This window comes from Rutidosis leptorrhynchoides, chromosome 4, assembly GCF_046630445.1.
Source record: "Rutidosis leptorrhynchoides isolate AG116_Rl617_1_P2 chromosome 4, CSIRO_AGI_Rlap_v1, whole genome shotgun sequence".
NCBI lineage: Eukaryota > Viridiplantae > Streptophyta > Magnoliopsida > Asterales > Asteraceae > Rutidosis > Rutidosis leptorrhynchoides.
In genome coordinates, this window is record NC_092336.1 from 154,392,659 (window position 1) to 154,410,152 (window position 17,494).

At 30.2% G+C, this 17,494-nt stretch overlaps 1 protein-coding gene and 2 long non-coding RNA genes across 5 annotated transcripts; all 3 read left to right on the top strand.

Moving 5' to 3' along the window:
• The first annotated feature begins 2,824 nt into the window (after nt 1–2,824).
• LOC139840283 (uncharacterized) lies at nt 2,825–4,042 on the top strand. Its single transcript, XR_011757329.1, has 3 exons — nt 2,825–3,271; nt 3,581–3,912; nt 3,982–4,042. It is a non-coding gene; the product is annotated as an uncharacterized lncRNA (long non-coding RNA).
• Nucleotides 4,043–4,064: 22 nt separating this feature from the next.
• LOC139840282 (uncharacterized) lies at nt 4,065–8,147 on the top strand. Of its 2 annotated transcripts, none has more exons than XR_011757327.1 (3): nt 4,065–4,815; nt 5,102–5,815; nt 7,685–8,147. It is a non-coding gene; the product is annotated as an uncharacterized lncRNA (long non-coding RNA). The 2 variants fall into 2 exon arrangements; XR_011757328.1 differs by lacking the exon at nt 7,685–8,147 and having other exon boundaries at nt 5,102–5,341; nt 5,412–5,976.
• A 2,108-nt stretch (nt 8,148–10,255) lies between these two features.
• On the top strand, nt 10,256–13,017 carry LOC139840923 (golgin candidate 6-like). Of its 2 annotated transcripts, XM_071831163.1 has the most exons (9): nt 10,256–10,514; nt 10,716–10,824; nt 11,006–11,302; nt 11,777–11,826; nt 11,957–12,103; nt 12,185–12,273; nt 12,358–12,424; nt 12,508–12,582; nt 12,809–13,017. In XM_071831163.1, the coding sequence occupies exons 3-9, from the start codon at nt 11,272–11,274 to the stop codon at nt 12,830–12,832; spliced, it is 483 nt and encodes a 160-aa protein (XP_071687264.1). In that variant the 5' UTR covers nt 10,256–10,514; nt 10,716–10,824; nt 11,006–11,271; the 3' UTR covers nt 12,833–13,017. The 2 variants fall into 2 exon arrangements, with proteins under 2 accessions (XP_071687264.1, XP_071687263.1); XM_071831162.1 differs by lacking the exons at nt 10,256–10,514; nt 10,716–10,824; nt 11,006–11,302 and having other exon boundaries at nt 11,568–11,826.
• The last annotated feature ends 4,477 nt before the right edge of the window (nt 13,018–17,494 follow it).

A 17,494-nucleotide genomic window follows, 5' to 3' on the forward strand; every position in this document is an offset into this window, starting at 1 on the left:
ATCAAACACTATATTAACAGAGATTTATAAGATGGTATAGACTATATAGCCAATCTCTATACAAAGACATTTGAGTTATTAGGCTTATTTTGTATTATAGTCATGTTGAATAGATATTTGATTTCTTATTTAGGCAAGAATTAACTCCTACACCAATTAACTTATTAAGGTCAATAATTCTTAAGTTTAAAAGTGATATGATGATTTCCCACCATTAAACCAAAACCAAGATGAAAGCTAAATAATTCCCAATTAACCATTATTGATCAACCTGCAAATTTGACAACAAAAAAAAAACATTTTCAAGTTATAAAAAGTCCAGTTGCGAATACCAATAGAACAATAAATACACTAAGGAAACATGCCAACAGATATCCAAAGTGGCAAGCATACAACTAATCACTTGAGTTATAGCAAGACACTACTCTTTAATACTTGTTGGACTCGAAACATATACATCACAATTCATATACAATTTATTGGGGGATCAATAATGGAGTGAGAATACCTGCTATCCTGCTTCAATGAGTTTAAGATTTTGGCCAACGAAACGCATAACAAAGTCAAGCTGAATTACACAAGGCTATATCCATAATTTCAAAATCACAACAACTATTAGTCAAAGTAATTCAACGTTCATTTTCATTAAAGTACTAATACATTAACATTATAGTCACCAGTGCAACCTTATGAATTTAAACATTAACACAATGTTAATACTATACATCCCAAGTCTACTCCAATTATTCTTCCAAAAAACGATAACCAAAAACGACTAATGTCAATTAAAAAAATAATAACCATTAACTTTTAAAATCTTAACCAAACATAACAACAATTGTAAACTATATTATTTAGCTTTATGATGCAAGTTTTTATTATTCACACAAAATGTAAAAGCAATTGAATACCTCCAAAAATACTTTTGTACATAGTAACCCGTGCAAATTAGAATGCTTTAAGTTTCCATTTTGTCTAGAATTTCTCTATGAAATAAAAAAAAATAAACAACATAGTACTATATAATTTAGACATCCAAGAAAAATAAGATCATCATACACAAATTGACCAACATGACTTATCAAGTAAAGCATGCATTTACTTACAAAACCCAACATACAAAAAAGGATCAACAGTATAAAAACTAACAAAAAACATACCCGTGTGTAATGTTCGAAAGGGGAATCATTAGAAAAATGAGAAAAAACTTGACCCATATGCTTAGAAGCTTCAGACCAAGAAGCCAAAAAGTGAATCATATTCATAAATTAAGCCATAATGCTTTTCTTCAGGTTCATGCTTCAAGAGGCAACTTAAAAATATAGATTAAATAACTGAAAATAAGTTAGTGTTACATATTAAAATCTGAACATAGATACTAAATAAAATAGTAGAAAGAAAACACTTACACATTTAATCAAACACTTGATGTGCAGGTTTAAGGTTATGAAAAAAACAAACAAATTAGTAGTAAACTTGAAAGGATAGAAGCGATTATACACATAAGAACTAATCGTTATAGCTTCCAAACAACTGCAAAAAAACAAAAAAAACAAAAAAAACAAAAAAAAGAAACCATTCTGCAAAAGTAAAAACTATGAGCAACTCAAGTGATGTGAATCATTACATAATTTTTTTTTACAAAAAACTCAAACAACCGTAAACAATATTTAATATATGCAATAAAAATAAAAATATATCAGTAATAGTCAATTTCTACCTTCCATCCTAAAATCTCTAAACTAAAAAAATTAGCAAAACAAAACCTAAAATAACCAATTCAAACGAAAAAATCTAAGATTGAAATCAAGAAATATAATATCCAAGATATATAACCATATAAGAAAATCAAACTCACCAGTAGAATGGGTTCAACTTGAAACTAAAAAAATACTTGTATAATAAGTACCTCACCAGCAAGAACAAAGTAGAGTAGGAGGAAAATTGTGAGCTCATGCGTAGAGATTTTTGTAGATCTTTTTCTCTATTTCAAATTAAAACACATATGAGAGAATCAAGAATTTAAAAATTAAGATTTGAGATTTGGGATGAACACACATTTACAGAGTAATTTGGGGCAGTATATATTGAAATTAGTTGGCGTGCAAAACATTTGGATTTCCAATAAAAACTCAGATTATTAATTTATGGTTTCAAGGAAAACGACTTACGTTACGGAGTACAGAGAAAAAAAATGCACGCGTGATATTATCTAGGCAAAAGATTATACTCGGTATTTATTTTAATTATGATTATCAAATAAGAAATACATAAAAAAATATTTATTACATCACCAAAATATAGGAACTTTTCTTAATCACATGCCGCGTCAGCTATATTGATTTCAGCCACATCAACAAATTATATATAAGTAAGATATTGTTTATTTGTGTTATCATGGTTAAAGATTGTCTTAAAATATCATCATTTCATAAAACCCGCAAAATCGCGGTAACTAGTATATATATATATATATATATATATATATATATATATATATATATATATATTCTATATTACTAATCAGGTAACATAAATCCACGTGGCGCAACACATTCATGCCCATCAAATCGTTTTTTCCTCCTAATTTTGAATTAAAAAACTAAATAACTATGTGAGTCTGACGCGTGTCCTATTAATCTCTTAAACTGATCCGTCCCTTCTTCTAATCTATCTGTACGCCCATTTTTTCTCTCTCTTGAAAATATAAAAAAACCCCTAAAAACTCTATGATCGATTGATGCATATGTTACCCGATTTAGTTAACAACACCACCACCAATAAATTCGTCGCTAAATTCTGAACATAATTCTGAACATGATGGTACAAATTTCGTAGAGAAATCATTCTTGCATGTTATTAAAAATCGATTGTACATTTGGGGTGAATGTTAGGGTTTGAGTGTCATTCAGAATTCAGATAGATTGGAATCCGATTGGACTCCAAAGAAGTGCACCATCGCCTGAATCCGATGATATAATCCAATTATTATATCGCTTAGGGTTTTGAAACACGCTCACGCTCTCCATTACAGAGTATTATCGATCATCCTAAATAAATCGTATATCAATTGCATATCACTTGTGAATCAGTTTTTGATTTACGGTTTCAAATTTCTAAGTATAGCTTTTAATTTGTGAATCAGTTTTTCTATAGGAAAAATTTTCTAAACTGTTCTAGCACCCCAAACTCACAATTTTTCTGATATCCGCAAATAAATCGGCAGAAGTTTTGGGTTCTAGAGCCAATTAGATCGAGAAAAGCTCTAAAGGTATGATTTGTTTCAAATTTGTAGCTCCAATTGAACTAATTTACGGCTTTAGGGTTTCGTTTTGACATATCTTCAGCGTCCATTTTGATCCCTCAATAAAATATTAAATTAATAACTTCTTTTGATTTTGATACTGTCAGATAGACATCGTCTAATTTTGAGAATCAATTACTGTATTATTTTATCATGTATATTTGGGATTGTTTGATTATGCTTATAGCGTACTTATTCAATTCATCAAATCAAGTTGTTTAGTTAAAGGCTAGATAATATTGTTACCGTTAGCCCAGTAATTATATTATTTTGCAGCTTGATCTGTTTGTTTCTTCGATCATGACGCAGTATTATGATATCGATGACATTCTTGCAGATGAAGAGGTTGGGAACTTATTTCGTTTTTTTTTTTCTATTCATTTTATGATTCAAGTTTGTTTTTTGAAGAGTCCCCGTGAAACGCACGGGTTCTATAAATCCAGAATATTGAAGCAACGATTTGAACACTATTCCTCATCTTCTAAATTAGGGTTCTTACTTCTTCCGAATCAAAAGAAAAAAAACGGATTAACCGATTCAATCGAAAAAAAACCCTAAAGTGAATCAATGACCAATTCAATCTTTTTCCTTGATAACCAATTCAAGCCGTAAGTTATCTTCCTTTCTTTGATTTTCAATCGTTATCATAATAAAAATTATTACAACAATTTTGTCAGGTACGCTGATGTTGATACACAAGAATTTAGGGTTCTATTTGTTACAAGAGTTTTATCATCAGGTACACATGAATTTAGGATTTTGTTTATTTGTTTAATTCTTTGTATTTATATATGGCATATTCATCTTTATGTATTTATATATGTTACTTATATGTATTCTTGCATCTTTTCTGTCTTTTTTTAAAAATAATTTTATAATAAGATGATTTCAATTGATGTGTGAATGATGAAAGGACGATCCAATTTAAGCAAATAAAACCAAAGGTACCCAGTTTTTTTTTCTTTCTTTGATTAATCTTTGTATAATGGTGCTGATGAACTTTGTTATGAATTATCCAATTTGACGGAAGCTTACGATATTCTCCAAAGTAAGTTTTGTATCGGAGAATCATCTCGTATTTCTTATTTAGGGGTGGCAAAATATGATATATTTGGCTGAGATTGGGTAATGGATCAAAATGGGTAACTTTTGTACATGTTGGGTTGACCCGAAACGCGTTCATCTTCATTTTCTTTGTTAATGATCTTGAAATTTTTGTGTGAAATTGTATAGTGATTTTTATTTTTATAAATCAGACATGATTGTTGCTTCTCCTCTCGGTTGGATCACTGTGAGTATTTATTTTTATTGCCATTCAAGTTAGCAATATTAATTATTGAACTATCCGTAACAAACATACAACCGTATATTATTAACATCCGTGCTGCTGACGGGCTCAATATTTCTATTTGCTAATGTCATCTGTCATAATTTACTCCTCGTATTTGCTAATGTCGTTTTTGACTAATCTAGGGTAGTTCAATGAGAGAAGGAAGTAGCCAATCAAAGATGTGAGTTACTTGATTTCAAGATTTTGAGATGTGAGTTAGTCGATTTCAGGGGTGCTATTTTTGATTGTTTTTATTCATCATAGTGGAATCAATCATGTTGGTGTTTGGTTATCGCCTTATCGGTATATAATAATTGGTCGTTCATTAACTACTTACTTTTTCAACTAAATTTTCTTAAAAGTGGTGAAATGACCAATTCAGTAGGATTTTAAACCTGAAACCATGAAAATGTATGTTTCTTTTTATGTTTCAGTTTTGTTAGTTTCTGACGTGATTTTATACTTAGGTAATCATCTATGGCGTATAACGTTCCTGAATCATCAATGCTGAATCCGTTTAAATGGCTTTCACAGTCGTTGTCACGGTCGTGGAATCCAAGTACAATAGCAGATTAGGGTTTCAAATCACATTGAAGTCATCTTGAAATTTGATGACCATGTTGTTTTTCGGTCATCTTGAAATTTGATGGGTGTATGAATGGTATTATTCTATGATTAGTTGAACCAAATTGGGCCAGTTACAGAAGGTATAAAAGCCATGAGAATGTCAAAACGTGTTGGCTAATGATATGTGATTTGGTTGATGATATGTTTCAGGTGGTGGAGCGAGGAGCTGGTATGGATGGCCAAAAGATCACTTACATGTTGGTCAAGCATCGGTTGGGTTTTTATTTTTACCGATTGGTGTAAGTGGAACTGCCAATTTTTCACATTATGGGTGTATTGCGAACCTAATGAATCTGATAATTGGATGATAACAGGCCTCAAAAGTTCGAAGATCCTGCTGAAGGAGATGATTTTTTGACTGGAAACTTTAAGAAGCTATATGAAGTCTTACGTTTGTTTTTCACAACCTTGAGGGTGAAACTCGGTAAACACATAATGATTTACTGATGATTTGAATATGAAACCGAGTGGCATTTTCATCGCTCAAGAGTCAGTCAGCTCCAGCGAAAATTTTTTGTTTCTTAGTGCTTGAAGGATGGAATTCGTCTTAGAAGGTTAGTCTCAGAACTATGTTGATGGTACTGGTCCTTATATTATTATTATTGGAGTACTGCTCCTTATACTTTCTGTATTCCAAAGTTTTGAATTTATAAATTTATAAATTAAATAATAATAACAGGTTTATGCATTAAAAAAAATTGCCCTTACAGTTCAAATTTTGTTAAATAACCATAAGTGTATCTTCTTATATGTTTATCATCTATAGGTATATTAACCATCCTTGGATAGCTATTTGAGTTCTCTAACTAATCCAATTCATCATATATCCTGAATCAATGTATAGGTTAGCTAAAATCATGAAATAGTCCAAAATAGTCAAAAACAGTCCAATAAATAGTCATAGGAACAGTTAGTAGGGTATGAAAAATAGCTAAACTCATTATTTTTAATTTTCATTCTGTAGTTTAGTTATTAACAAATATATTAACATGTGTTATCAAGAAATTTAATCCAGGTCTTAGTTAACATAGTTTTCTAGTTAGATGTATTAAACATACAACGTTAATCTTAGTCAAATCTTTCGGTTCATAACTCCTTTGAAACTATACTAACCAATACCTAGCTAATTTTCCTATAACCTACATGTTATTAAACATGTTTATGACCATTTTTCAGTAGAAAAGTGATAAATAATGATATTAGCTATTTCTAAGATCTTACGGACTATTATGATGACGAATATTGGACTGTTTTGACATACTGGATAATTTTGGACACTATAACTTGGATTACTAACATAAAAATGTGAAAAAGTATTATATAAGTATTATATAAACTTTTTTTTTTATCTATTTTGTTTATATGCTTGTATTATTATCTGATTTATATTATTGTTATAAGTTCGTGAATCTAAAGATGACCGTGTATTATTTTTCATTTCATTAAAAAATTATTATTCTCTTCTTTTATACCGTGAATTTATAGTCCCATTTTTAAATATCATGTTTTGGGATGAGATTACATGCAAATTTTATGTTTTACAAAATAGACACAAGTGTTAAAATATATGTTCTACGTTGAGTTATAAATATCCCTATTAGCTTAGTAACATAATTACTAGTTTTTGAACTAGTAAACGTGAATCCTATTGATAGATCTATTGGGTTTGACAATTCCATTCGGGCTAGTCGTGCTAGCATTTAACGGATGTTTAGCACTTCGAGGTTTTATACACTATGGTGTATGTTGTGTTGTTAGACGGATTATTAATAGATTGGCCCAAGTCCAATTATGGATTGGGTCCATTAGAGTTTTATAAAAATATTGTACTAATGATACGTTTTTAGGATATAATAACATTCACCGATTCTATTTATTAACATGGTATTAGAGTCAAAACCCTAAAAATACTAAAAACAAACTCTTTCACTTGGTAGTCATCCTCCGGATGTTGGCTATACGCCGGAGGGATATGCTTCTGTTTTTGTTTTTATAAATTTAGTTAGTTATTTTCTTCGTGTATTTCCTCTCCACACGTGATCGGCAAATCTCTTTATGAGAAAGCTAGCAATCATGTGGTAGACTATCTTAAATTTATTCTTTAATACTCAAATCGAGCATCTCTTTGAAATTCTTGTTCAACATCTATATCAAATAAATAATTGTTTCTCTCTATTTTTTTCCCCCCCCTTATTCTTTCACCACAACCATGCTAATTCTTTATTTCCACAGCCGTCATATTTTTGTTATTTTCTGTTATGTTCTATTTTTTTTTTCATTTTCTTTTGATTCTAGTCAATCTTTTGCAATAATGATCGGCGTGGGGTTGAGCCGTCTAGCTTAACTAGGTTCCAAACCCCGAAAAAGGAGGAATATAAAAAAAAACACCAAAAAGAGAATATAGTTAAAATTCTTATTTGCAGCGTTGAAGAACATTGTTATTGTCGACAAAAGTAGCATATCAAAGCGGTACTTGATCCTTAGGCACAACAAGCCACGGCGTAAAAGAAAAAAAAGTTTCGGAAAAGGAGAAGCCGTCAAGAAATCTGCAACTGCATCAACGAATATCAGTTTATTTACCGCGGCAAATAAGAAAAAAAAAAGAGTTACTTTTGTTTTTATTTGTTTGTGTTTTTTCATTATTAGCGTTTTCTTCCAGTCCGAGCTTTTGCGATTTCTCCGCTCGGACTGCAGGGGAGTGTTAGACGGATTATTAATAGATTGGCCCAAGTCCAATTGTGGATCGAGTCCATTAGGGTTTTATAAAAATATTGTACTCTATAAATAGTTATTAGGATATCAATAATATTCACCGGTTCTATTTATTAACATGTGGATCTGGGGATATTCGGAGAATTTTTGTTAACGTTGTGTACTAAGCGGCTCAACAGGTTGTAGAATGGATTTATAAAGTATTCGTAAAGAATGAAATCTTGTGGTCTATTATTATTTTATTATGTAGGTTAAACCTATAAGTTCACCGATATTTTTGTTGACGTTTTATGCATGTTTAATCTGAGGTTTATAAGGTGTTAAAAGGTTGTGAGTTCAAAACTCGGCAACAAATTTTTTTATTATTATTTTTAAAACCCATATTGTTTATCTTATAAATAACAATAACAAATGTGGTAATAATAGAACAAAAGCACGTTAGAGGAGTGATCATGGAGTGTTTATTATCTTAATGATCGTGTTTCAAAATCATGCGGCCTTTTTAAAAAAGAAAGAAAAAATTTTAATTTTGATTTGTTTAAATCCTAAATTAATAATGTTCTATTTAAAATTTGTTCTCTTATTATGGTTAAGATGTTATGTTGGTGTCATCATGCTTTGAATAAAGAATGAACTTGCATTCAAGAAAATTGACATTTGTAATATCTGAGACTTCGTTATGTTGTAATATTACTTATTTATGGATTTGTCTATTCTTAGGCATTTCCATTATGTTAAAACCTTTAACGTTAAATATTAAAGGTTATGATTTGTTTTAAAATGGATGCAAGCACTGGCGGATCCAGTGTATTAAGAGGGGGAGCGCCCGCCCCCGGTGGATTTCGAAATTTTAGTGCAAATTTTTTCGGTTTTTTGATTTTGCCCCCGGTGGAAATTTTTTTTTTGCCCCAAACCCTTCATATTTTGCCCCAAAACCTTTGTATTTTGCCCAAAAATCTTTAAATTTTACTCAAAAACTCTATATTTTGCAACAAAAAAAATTCCCTACGTTTTAAAAAAAAATTCGCCCCCGGTGAAAAAATTTCCTGGATCCGTCACTGGATGCAAGATTTAAAAAACGTATCATATAAAGGTCAAAACCTCGCAAACATACCAATTAATATTGCATACGTTGATAGCGATATGAACGGGACATTTCATATATTGGTACCCGAATCTTATTATTGTTATTATTTATTATCTATTTGGGATCAGAAACACAACGTATCTTCATCTTGTGCTAAGACGGAATGCGAATTCCAATTAGTTAAAGGTAGAATTCATCCTTGATCTTGATGTTAGTAATGTGTGTTTTTAGAGGAAATTAGTTTTTTTTTTTTTTTTTTTGCTGATGTTCGAGCTTGAATGTGAACTCATTTACCATTCTGATCCCGCGTTGTTTTTTATTTTTTTAAATTGAAGGCTAATTTAGTCTCATTAGTGCTAATCGTTGAAATTGCGAGGTCATAATAATGAGGTGGACTTTTAAAAGTCTAGATTAAGTATATGTTTAAGAGTGAAAGGCTAGGATTAGAAGTTACTCCCTCTATCTTAATTTAATATTTTCCAGATAAAAAATATGCAATTTTAAAAAATCCACTAACTCATTTCTCCACCAATAAAATATCTTCTCTCTCCACTATAACCTTGTTGAAATACAAAGTGAACTACTAGTATTAATTTGGGATATCCCAAATGAAAAGTAAACTTAAATTGAGACGGAGGGAGTAGAAAATTAAATGATCTCATTTTGTGTGTTTGTTTTAATATAGAGATAGAGATAGAGATAGAGATGTCATCTTTTTAAGCAATATTGATATTACAACATTTCTTGCATTTCTTAATAAAACTATCATAATCATATACTCCGTATTATTTAATAATAAATAATATATATATATATATATATATATATATATATATATATATATATATATATATATATAAGAAGGTTTTGTGAATCCTATGTGACAGCCTTATTTAGCCTTTATTTTAAAAATTGACGACGTGTCAATTTATTAGGAAAAATAAATTTTAATTAATTATATATGGAAGGTTTTCAAATATACTTAAATTATTAAAAATAAATTATTCATGATATCTTCTTATCTATAATAAGAAAAATATTATGACGCCATCAAATTTGAAATAGAGAAATTCCAACCATTAGATTAGTTTCACTTAATATAATCTCAACCATTCAAATTATCTATGTCGTCATTACGGATTATAAGGGACAGTTACGGATCTTAATTACCCACCTACTCTTCCCTTCATTTGCTATTGCTAGCTGATTAAAAAAAAACCCAAATACGAACCGTTGTAACCCTTGATTCAATCACCTTCATCAAATAACCTTCTTTCACAACCGCTGTAATTTCTTTCCTATCATCTACGATTAACCATCAATACATCCAAAATCAATCGCTATAGAACAATCATGATGTATCATTATGTTTTGTAAATCGGGTTTTTGATCAATAGTTAATAATGAAGAAGATGGATTTGATGTCTGTCTCATGTCTGGTTACAACTTACAAGGTAAGTATTATTATGAATTAGGGTTTTCATTGGGTGTTTTTAATTGATTCTTCATACATTATATCATCTTAATTTCTGAATTCCATCGAGTCAAATATGAGTAGCTTTTGCATAATTTGGCATTATAGCAAACTTTATTATCACATTATTGTTATGATGTTACTCATGTTGACTTGGGTTACTGATTTTCTATATCTATAGGTTAAAGTTGATCCAGCAAAACCAGCATCTCTTTCATGGAAGAGGAAATTGAACACTAAAGAAAGTGTGATTTTAGAGCTTGGTATAAAGTCAAAGATGTGCTTGATATGTATGTTATATTTACTCCAATTTTGCATTCTGTAGTCGTTTATCTAATGAAATCTATTAAAACGAAAATCTATTTAACTTTGCACCTTATGTTGTAATTATACATTCTTTACCAGTATATTCTATTCACTTTGTCAAGAAAAACGAAATTAGTCATTCACTGTTTTTTCTATTGTTTGCAGTTTGGGCATTAAAATTATTCCTTCCTTACATCAATGAATTTCTCCAAAAGATGAAAGCTTTGTTTTTAGGTGATCCTAGTATTACAACGGTAGACATATCTCTAGCATTGTTTGGGATGACCAGGCCACTCAATTAGTTCAGTTTGTGTCTAGTAGCCTTTTGGATGCAAAACCGATTGGTATTCCCAACCATAATGCAAAACTGTCTAAATGGCGTGGTATGTAAATCATATTAGGTTTTTGATCAATAGTTAAAAATAAAGAAGATGGATTTGGTGTCTGGTTACAACTTACAAGGTAAGTATTATTATGAATTAGGGTTTTCTATGGGTGTTTTTAATTGATTCTTCATACATTATATCTTCTTAATTTCTGGATTCCATCGAGTCAAATATGAGTAGCTTTTGCATAATTTGCATAATTGTAAACGATTGCTTGGTTGTATAAGTAACGGTAAGCTGGTTGAAGATAGATGAAATATTAAAGCGATTATAAGAATATTAGGGTTTTTAAATGTTGTTTAAGATGGAGAAGATATGTTGACGAAGATGAAAGTAAAAGTAAAAAAGGTATATTGATGAAAATAACCTAACGAGCTAGGCACATGTTAATGTTTAACATTATTTTTCTATGATGGAGCTTCAATCTGTTGTTGCTGAAAGTCATGCTGCCCATCTTGCTTTTGGAGAAATGGGTCAATACATTATTTTTTTATGATAGGTATCTCACACATTTTATACTGTTCACAACATGAAATCTTGTCTTTTTCAGGTTTTCCTGTACTGTTGGGCATCTTAAATGAACGTGATGATGTTGAAATGGTTTGAAGTCTTTTACCAAATACTTTTTTTTAGTTTTTATTTTGCAGTTTGTATGCTACATTTAACTGTGTTATCTGTTGTATAACCATTTTTAACTAATAATGCTATATATATTGATAAATTATTAAAGATTCGAGGGGCTTTAGAGACACTTGTAAGTGCGTTAACACCAATTGCTCGTGCAAAATTGCCTCCAAATGAGGTTCAACCAACTTTGATGCACACTGATCTATTATCAAGTGAAGGGCAAAGCATTTCACTACTTTTAAGCTTATTGGTATGTCTTCATTTTAATCCGATCAGATTTCAAACAATGAATTATTACATTGTTTGCTCTAAATAGTTCTATAATTAACAGTCAAGATTTTTAAAGGGAGAGGATGACTTTTACATTAGATATTATACACTTCAACTTTTAACTGCCCTTTTAACGAATTCTCCCATTAGGTATGTGTTTTTATCCAATCTATATAAGTTGTACTATATTTATGTGTCCCGTTGGGTTGTAAAGAAAACTGACGTCCTCTTTAGATTACAGGAAGTCATTCTTATTGTCCCGTATGGTATAACTCAACTGTACATGCTTATGGACCGAGAGGTATGAACATAGTATATATAATCTTATAAGTGTTCTTATTTGTGTTATGCATACTGTTAAACGATATATTGTTCGTCTTTTAGGTTATAAGAAATGAAGCCTTATTTCAGTCGGTTACCCCTGCATCATGGATGATGCTACTCTTGCCCCAATTCGAGGTATATCTACATTTGATTGATATATATATATATATATATATATATATATATATATATATATATATATATATATATATATATATATATATATATATATATATATAATCTCCTTTTATATGGTTAAAGACAGTGAGAAGCTGAAAATAATAGAATCAGAAAAGTTTCTCATTTACAATTTCTCGAATTTTGTTCATTAACATCTTATAACTAGCATATTTTAATACAGGTTGTTTGGAGATGTTCTCATTAAAACATCATTGTACAATAAGACTTTTTTCTATAATTTAATCACATGTACTTAGCAAAATGTCATATCTGATGCGTTTGTTCTGTGCTTTTGTTGATGAACACGCATTGTATGTGATTGTATAATGAGCAAAAATCATATATATTGTTCATTGTGAATTACCATTATTGAAGTAGTTAAATATTCAATTCACTATTGCTTTCGAATGGTTAGTTACTATATAATTTAAAAGTTAGCACACTTCAAATTTTGTTGTTTGTCTATTGTTGTATACTTTGTATACTTTGTGTTATTTGTGACGACCCGGAAATTTCTGACCAAATTTAAACTTTATCTTTAAATGATTTAATGTTTTCGACACGATAAGCAAAGTCTGTAATGTTGAGTCTCAAAGTTTTGGAACTTTATTCATGTAATCAATTATTCTTTGACTGTTCTCGAAGATTCACGAACAATATATATATAACTTAATGTGCATATATATATATATATATATATATATATATATATATATATATATATATATATATATATATATATATATATATATATATATATATATATATATATATATATATATATATATATATATATATATGATTTCAAGTTATTTAGTAAACGATAGTAACATTCGATTATTAATTCGATTGATATTTAGATAAGTTAACTAAAACGTTTAAGATGAACCAGTAAAACACTAATTTGCTACAGTATTTTCGAATTGCTACAGTACCCGAAAAGCTACAGTGTTTTCGAAAATCACTATTTACTACAGTAAAAAAACTTTGCTACAGTAACTTTGCTGCAGTAAAACACTATTTCAAAATGAAAATGTATATATGTATATGTATATACTACGAGACGATAATTTATAGAAGTAAATGACCAAAACACTTAATTGATTAAAGCTACACTTCGAGTGACATAGTTATGGATAATTTAAGTCTATATTTTGGCAAAGGTACGAGTCACGAAACGAAAAATGCAAGTTTTCTCAGCGTACGAAAGGACGATCGAAAAATCGGAACGGGACATAAGTCGAGTGACGACGTACGACTTATCGGAACAAAAATTACAAATTAACTATGCACGAGAATATAATATAATATATAATTAATTAATATAAATTATATAAATTATATAATATATTAATATGTCGACGAACTAAATTACAAAACAAATGTGAGCTGGCAGAAGTAGCCATGCGATCGCATGGCATATAGGCACAGAGCCCATGCGATCGCATGAGGTCTGGATTCAGAAAACACTATAAAGCTCGATCAGTTTGTGTTCAAATTCATTCATCTATCTCTCTGATCTTCACACATACTCCGTAATATTTTTTTATTTTTTTATTTAAAGATTATTATTATTATTATTAAAGATTATTATTATTATTATTAATTTTATTATTATTAGTATTTGTATATCATTATTATTAGTATTATACATAAAATACTACGATGAGGTCTTGAGCGTGTTACTTTCAAAACTGGTTTTCGAGCGGGATAGAGCTAAGGAAATTATGGGTTATAACTATGGAGGTTATGGGTAATATTCGTGGGTATTGTTTGCAAGTCAAACCTAGTGTTTATCATCTCTGTTGCGTCTACGTACTTTCCTGCAATATTGAATCACAATATTGATACGTGAGCATTCATATCTTATCTTTTATATATTAATTGTGTATACATGTCTAGTGCTCGAGTTTATATGTTTATGCATGCTTGTATACTAAATTTCGTCGTTAAACAGTTTATGATGAATCATGAATTAAATACATATATTACTGATAAAAGGTATATGATATGTATATTTTTGGAAAGCTGGCGAAAAATCAATAACTTTTCATTTAGAAATCGCGTAATTTCGATGAACGAATTAGAAGATATGGTCAACTGAATTATGATTGACGTTAATTGGAATTGCGTTTGAATCTGCAAATAATATTTAAACAACTTGTATGTAAGATTGATAAATTGGATTTTTGAATATTACCAGCCGAGTAAATGAATCCTTATATATGGCACGTCTCGTTTTGTTGAACTATTGTCAAAATTGACTTTTTGAAACGACTTTGGATAACTTTTGAATATTGTTCTCGAGCATTAGGATTGTGATACACTATGACTAGACCTAGCTTGATAAGACATTTATTGACCAACATATGTTCTCTAGGTTGAGATCTACGGTTAATTGGTATTCCGAGTTTCGGTCACGTTTCGGTGAACGACTTTATGTGCTGCTAAGGTGAGTTTCATTTGCTCCATTTTTAATTGCTTTTGCAATCTATATTTTTGGGCTGAGAATACATGCACTTTATTTTAAACGCAATGGATACAAGTACATACTAAATTCTACACCGAGTTTGAACCGAAAATCCCTTAGCTTTGGTAACTAGTAACTGCCGGTTATAAGAACTGGTGGGCGCGAGTAGTTGTATATGGATCCATAGGGCTTGACATCCCCGTCTGTTCCAGGTATAGAAACCCTAGCCTGAACTATAAAACAGACGTATGCTATTTGAGTTTAGTACACGTTGGTTTGCGTGTATTGTACATGTTGGTTGCATGTGTGTTAAAACAGGGGTACTTATTATAACGTTAAAGCTTAGTTACCAGGGTGCTCAATCTTGTAGAATATTTTGATAAACGTTTCTGGATGAAACAACTGAAATCTTGTGATCCACCTTTATGTACAGATTATGCAAAACATTAAAACTATGAACTCGCCAACCTTTGTGTTGACACTTGTTAGCATGTTTATTCTCAGGTTCCCTAGAAGTCTTCCGCTGTTTGCTTATATGTTAGACAAGCTATGTGCATGGAGTCTTACATGGCATATTTTTCAAGGAAACGTTGCATTCACCAAATCATCACCATGTATCTTATTTTAACTGCATTGTCAAAGGAAGTACTATTGTAAACTATTATTTAAGGTGATTGTCTATATGTAGAAATCATCAGCTGTCGAAAACCTTTGATTTAAATATTCATTTATGGTGTGCCTTTTCAAAAGAATGCAATGTTTACAAAACGTATCATATAGAGGTCAAATACCTCGTAATGAAATCGATGAATGATGTGTTCGTCCATATGGATTTGGAGCAATCGTCACATTATTAGTAACATTGTGCTTATCTTCCGAATATACGTTTTAGGCAACCACATGTTATATGAATGACATTGTCTTAATGGAAAGGAATGATATTCTCTTTTTATGTTATTCTTACCGTCCAATTAGTTGACTTTTTTTTTGAACGGCGGTTATATGGTTAGTCACGCACACACGCAAGGAAGAAACCCGGGATCGAATCCCCTTGCAGGAATTAAATCTGGTAAAACTTCCCCTGGATTCGAACCTGCGCCACTTCAATGAGCAGTGAACATGGGCCTGCCCCCAAAGGAGCTGGTACCACTCAGGCTGATGCCTCGGTGGTGTCTAATTAGTTGACTTAATGGAATGTTTTCATATTAGCTTATTACTTATTCACATCAGTTGCTATTTTGATTCGACGATGTGTTTGTATATATGATTGTGGGTAACACTTTATGTTTCCTTTCTTTCCTTATTATTCTTTGCTTGTACTTATATGGTTTTTAAGTAAACAAAAACAATTAGGTAAACATAATATGCCGTAACATTTTGGGAGACATGAATGAAAATGGAGGGTTGCTTTCTTTGCTTATTATTCTTTGCTTCTACTTATTAAGTAAACACAAACAATCAGGTAAACATAATACTCCGTAACATTTTGGGAGACATGAAAGAAAATGGAGGGTTGCTGTTGGTGATGGTGATCTTGATGTTGGTGGTGCTGCTTTTATTTTACAACTACATTTGTAAAGTAACTTGCCACAACATATAATACAATGCATTGTATCGTGCTTTGTTTTACTATTCACTTTATTTTCACACTTAAAACGAATTGATTTAACTATTGTATCGTACTTTGTGTTACTCAATAGTCTGATTAACTGTACAAGTACTTTTATAACATACTCCGTAATGAATTATATTCCACGTAATTATATTTTTATTGTTTGCCATTGGTTATTCATTTAAATACATTTCTTTTCTTTTCTGATACCTATTAAAATAGATTTCATAATCTTTTTTTAAGCCCGCAAAATCGCGGGTTATATTGTTAATGTTTTTAATATTTGTTGATTTATTATTCACATATATATCACTATTATTACTTATATCATTTCCATAAATAAGTTACTAAGAATATATGATTAAAATTGTATGTTAAAATACCCGTGAATGTGCGGGTTATAAGCTAGTATTAACTCAAATAATAAATGGATATTTATGTGTTTGAAATAATTCCCAAGTTCCGTATTTAAAATTCAGTTACCGTATTTTGGATTCACACTAATTCGATTTGCTTAATACAGAGTAGATACATTTATCATTATTAATTATTAATTCTACAATATAAACAAACCTTATTCATAATTGTTGGAAATCATTATTATTATGATTTGTGCTACACCCACAAACTCATTTGTGTTTGTTCCACCATCTATTGAGTGGTAAATCCATTACCTTTATTTTGTGTTTGATCCAATATCTATTAAGTGGTAAAGCCACTTATTTGTGATAGTACAAAAGGTAATAAGTACACTCATATCTCTATAAATAGAGAGTAAAATCTCT